Here is a 4,956-nt window from a genome sequence, read left to right on the forward strand (position 1 = left end):
AGTCTGCCTTGTATTTCTTGTGTTGACAAAGGTTTGTTATTTTATAGAAGTCTGTTAGACAATATAAGCCTTTGGTTTGCCAGGTTTTTATCTGGAGGTTTTGTGCTGTGTGATGGAATAATGGGTGGTGTGCCAGAGGAGTTAGTGAGGATGGGGTTGGGGATAGTTTGCCTATTTCTGTTTTCCATGCTTTGAGTATGGTCTGTGTGTACCTGTTAAGTGTTGTGGGAATTTTCCTTAGTTTGTTTGGGAGGAGTGGGTATGCTGTAGTGCAGGTATTTTCAATTGTGTCCCTCTCTAGGTGTATCCATTGTTTTGTCTCATCTTCTAGTATGTACTGGATTATATGGCGTATTTGGTTGGCACTGTAATATGCTTCTATGTTGGGGATTCCCCATCCTCCCTCTGAGGTGGGGAGGTGCAGGTATTTGGGGCTTATTCTTGGTTTTTTCTGTGAGAAGATAAAAGAGTGTAGTTTTCTCTGCCATCTGCGGAGTTGGGTTGAGGGAATCCAGATTGGGAGGGTTTGGAATAGGTAGGTTAGTTTTGGGAGGGTGATCATTTTGATCATGGCTATTTTGCCTGAGAGAGTGAAATTCATGTTATTCCACCTCTTTAGGTCTCTGTTTATTTGTTGCCACAGGGGCTTGTAGTTGTGCAGGTATAATTTATTGAGGTTTCTGGTTATTTGTACCCCTAGGTATCTGAACTTGGTGTGGCAAAGTTTTATCTTGGTGACATTAGTGAGTTCTTTTTGGGTGTGAGGAGGGGTGTTGAAACACATAGCTTCTGACTTTGCGCTAGGTAGGTTAAATTGAGAGAAACTGACTGCCTCAAGGTTATGGGACAGCATTCTGACCACTGCACCACACTGCCCCTTAAGAAGCGCCTCTGAACAACGGAGACTCATGAGTGGTCCAGGCTTGGAGCGGCAGACCCAGCTGTTTTTCTAAAGAGTGATGCGTCTAGACGGAGCTTTTCTTGCGAGTATATATCTTCAAGCTCCGTTTGTATGTAACTCAAACATGGATTTTGGCTAATAGCGCCTTAGAGACCAACTAAGTTTGTTCTGTTACTCCTGAGTAAGCTTGGGTAGACTCCTGGGGATAGCCCCCCCCCCCCCCCGAACCGGGAAGGAGACAAATTTCAGTCCGCTTCTGGAGCTTCTGGAGCCCACTTGCCACGGGAAGGGAGCGTTTCGATGCCTCTAAACCCCACCAGCTCTCCATACTAGAGCACCTGCATCGAAGGCGCAAGGTCCCTGGTTCAATTCCCGGGCAGGGTCGGGAATGTTCCACCCACCGCCCCTCTTTGAAAGCCCAGAGAAGAGTTGCCGTATAGCGGAGAGGACACCTAGGGAGATGGACCAAGGGTCTGGCTTCCAGTGTAAGCTGGCTTTCTGCTCGGAGCGCTCGTGCAGCCAGAATCGGGGCCGCCCCAGCGGATACAGCGCCTATGCAGCCTTTAAGAGAGGATGTTTGATAACGGGACATTGTCTCTGACTGGCTGCGCTTGAGTGGGACGGACCTGTCCGTGTGGGGGGCGGGTTAGACTAGCCAGGCAGACTTCGTTCGCTTGCTGGAGAGAGTCGGTCAGTTCTTCGAGGTGAGCCCAGCTGACAGTTGTGCCGCCATGAAGTGTTCTCTGCTCTTCGCTCTTCTGCTGCTGCTGCTGCTGCGCCTTCTGCCTTGTGGCGAGACCCAGAGCACGGCCCCTGCTCCCACCGAATACCCCTTGATGCTGAACGAGACCAATGGATCGATGTGCGCTCAGTGGCTGTACGGGTCCAAGCCGCCGCAGGTGGAAGCTTTCCAGTGCGCGGGGCAACCCGACGGCGCCGAAGTCAAGTTCTGCTGCGGGACCTGCGATCCGATGCGCAATTGCTCCTTCGAAGAGCTCGCCAAGGGCTCCCCAGCGCGCCCCACCGACGGCGGACCACAGCAGTGCCCTACTTCGCCTCCAGTGACCCGTAAGGCGACCACCTCCCTTTCTATCTCTTAGTACCTTGGGTGAACACTACCTGCGCGCTGCCCCTAATTCTGCATGCGAACCTGCCGTCCCCTCTCTTTTAGACGTAGGTTCCCCGCTCCCCAGCTGGTTCCCATTTCCTTCTATTTCTGTCCGTCCCGCTCTTGAACTTGCGGTGATGCGCAGAAGACTCTGGGTTGCCGCCGTCGGACTAGCTTGCTGACAGGCATGCAAGTAGCTCCGAAAGAGTTTGGCAAGATTTGTACACGGGGTGGGGAGTGGGCAACTTTCCCGAAAAAGTCCGGAGTGTCCTGCTTTCTAGGCTGCTCCCGTATAGGAACGTTTGTCCCAGGGAGTCTTCTCAGATGAGTGTATAAGACTTCGGTTACTATGAAACACTTTCCTTTCCTTGAGAATATTAGGATATTTATCTTGGTACCTAAAGAAGGAGGGGAAGGAAGTTCCTGTACTCAGTATGCGGTGGACTTTATTTATTGGCGTATTGACTCCTGAAGAATAGCTTCAGTTTGAGATACTTTACCTTAGGATGCTAGCCATATCCGCGCTCCTCCTAATTTTGGAATTCAAAATCCCCTGCTCCATTCCTGGGGAGTCCAGTTTGTCCCGTTGAGCCGAACTCTCGAGCAAATGGGTAGCAGAACAAGCACTAATCACAGTCTTTCTTCTGTTTCAGAGTGGGAGAGGGTGACTTTGTTTACCGGAGGAGTTGCTGCTAGCGTGATATTCTACTTGGCCGTTTACCGTACCTACAAGATATTCTGGCGTAGAAAGAGATCCACCCGCGAAGCACAGGAAGGGATCGAGCTAGAGGTCACCCCTTCTGAGAGATCCCATGACCCCTCCGATCGCTCCGGCACATTGGCTGCACCGTCGTCTGCTGGTGGAGAGGGTCTTCAGAGTGTCCGTGGCGCTCCTGCTGCTGCATCTGGCAGCCCACCGAGTGTGCAGCCCCAAGCTAGGGGCTCTGAGAATGTGACCATCATGTGGTATCCAACAGGATTTGTCCCACTCCGAATTGGCCCCCCTTCTGCCTCACAGCCAAACCAGGGCGGCAAAAAAACCCCGGCTAGGTCAGAGAAGAAGTAGGAGACCCTCCTCTAATTTAAGGGGTTAGGCTCCCCTGCTAAAGCTGATCACCCACAGCATGCTTTTTAGAATCAGGGAAATTAGCTGATCCTATGAGGAGGATGTCTTGCAATCTATTAACTAGAATGTCACCTACTATTATTCAATACTATCAGTCACTGCTTTGTTGTAATAAAGTGTTTTTATCATTATGTCATGTGCTTAAAGTATGCATTGAATGTGCACTGAAAAGCTTGTTGTGGCTCAGCATGTTGCATCACTGTGTTTGACTTTTCCTATTGGAGGCTTATTACCTGCTCTATATTGGCACAAGCCGGGGGTATGTCTTATGGGAGGGTATTTTTTTTCTTTTGCCTTATGATAGTCTCTGAGGTTTCCTTAATCTTTCATTGTATAACCATTTCTGTGTATGACTCCTGCAGAGGCAAATCAGGAAAGCCCGGACGGGTCCTGAATCATTTGCTTCTTGAATGCATAGAATCATGTTTGTATCATTTGTCAATGTGTCTACCAAATCATCAATAAAAATGTTTTTTTGCAACCTGGTCTCTTCAATTCTAATTTTCCATCTTCTGACTAAATTCTATTGCAGCTGGGATTTGATATGATGTGGCGCAGCAGTTTAACTGCCTCCATTAGATCTCTAGCCTTGATTAGCTCTTGAAGATGCAATTCTATTTGCTTTCTATTATGTTTATATTTTACCCTTCCTCCAAGGAGCGAGTAGGCGAGACAGTAAATGTCCAGATGTGGCCCAAGGAGGGATTTGCTCTCCCCATCCCTAGCCCAACACTCTCACCACTACCCTATACTTGATTAAGGACCCTAAACCAGCGTGGGGGTGCAGGGGGGCCGGCCGCACTGGGCGCAACATCTGGGGGTTAGGGCAAATCCACGGGTTAGGGGGCGCAAATTACTTGCCTTGCCCCGGGTGCTGACTACCCATGCTACGCCACTGCTTCTTGCCCTTCACAAATAACCCAGAGGTGCATTTTAAATAAAAGCACACCTTCTACTCACATAAAAACACCAGGCAGGCCCCACAAATAACTCAGAGATGCATTTTAAATAAAAGGACACATTCTACTCATGTAAAAACATGCTGAGCCAGATTGTGGAACTGGTGGAACTGGTGGGAGGGTCTTGGGTGCTCTCGCCCTTAATGTTCCTGTTTCTCTCTCTCTGCTCCCTCCTTGCCCTCCATGAGGTGGGGCCTTAGGATACTGATAGGCAGTTCACCCCACTTTTCAGGGAACAGAATGTTTTAAACCTCCCCTCCCTCTTCCACAATTCTGATGGAAGTACCCCCCCCCCAAAAAAAGCTTCAGTCATCATGGGAATCATGGGGAGGGAAGATTCAACCAGCCAGCAGGGGAGAAGAGGATCGGGGGAGGGAGGAAGAAGTGGGGAAAGAAAAGCGTGAAGCATCTCTGATTCTACCCTCTGCTGAGAGATTACTCCAAGAGAATCCAGCCCACTCCTCTTCTCACTGCCACACTTTATTCAAGTCCATAGCACTGTGTGTTGGCAGGGCGCAAGCACAGCACGGGGGCATTCCAAACCTCAGCCAGGGGAGCATCATGACAGAGCAGCATATCCAAATTGCTCTGCCAGTCTGGAGCCCAAGTCAGGCCAGATACCATCATATGATGGCTTCACCCATGAAGCAATTTGCCCCTCTGGCCCCTCCTCGCTTCCCGTCTGCTGCTTTTTCTGCTGGCATGAGCAGCAGGACTACAAATCCAGTGGTGGCCCTGCCATTTCCTCAAGCTCTGAAGCTCCCTTTGGATTGCAGTGTGGAGAAGTGACGCAGGCCACATGCTTAGCCTCTGGAGTGATGTCAGAGAAGTGAATGCATCCTTCCATCAATATGATGGCATT

General features: G+C 49.9%; 1 protein-coding gene across 1 annotated transcript; it reads left to right on the forward strand.

The window, feature by feature from the left end:
* Window positions 1-1,595: 1,595 nt before the first annotated feature.
* Window positions 1,596-3,075, forward strand: LOC310754707 (uncharacterized protein; the record flags this gene model as incomplete). The annotated part of the gene is made up of 2 exons (XM_083596784.1): window positions 1,596-1,969; window positions 2,663-3,075. The coding sequence occupies exons 1-2, from the start codon at window positions 1,633-1,635 to the stop codon at window positions 3,073-3,075; spliced, it is 750 nt and encodes a 249-aa protein (XP_083452910.1). The 5' UTR covers window positions 1,596-1,632.
* Window positions 3,076-4,956: the final 1,881 nt, after the last annotated feature.

Source organism: Podarcis filfolensis (assembly GCF_964270895.1).
Source record: "Podarcis filfolensis genome assembly, chromosome: Z".
Lineage (NCBI taxonomy): Eukaryota > Metazoa > Chordata > Lepidosauria > Squamata > Lacertidae > Podarcis > Podarcis filfolensis.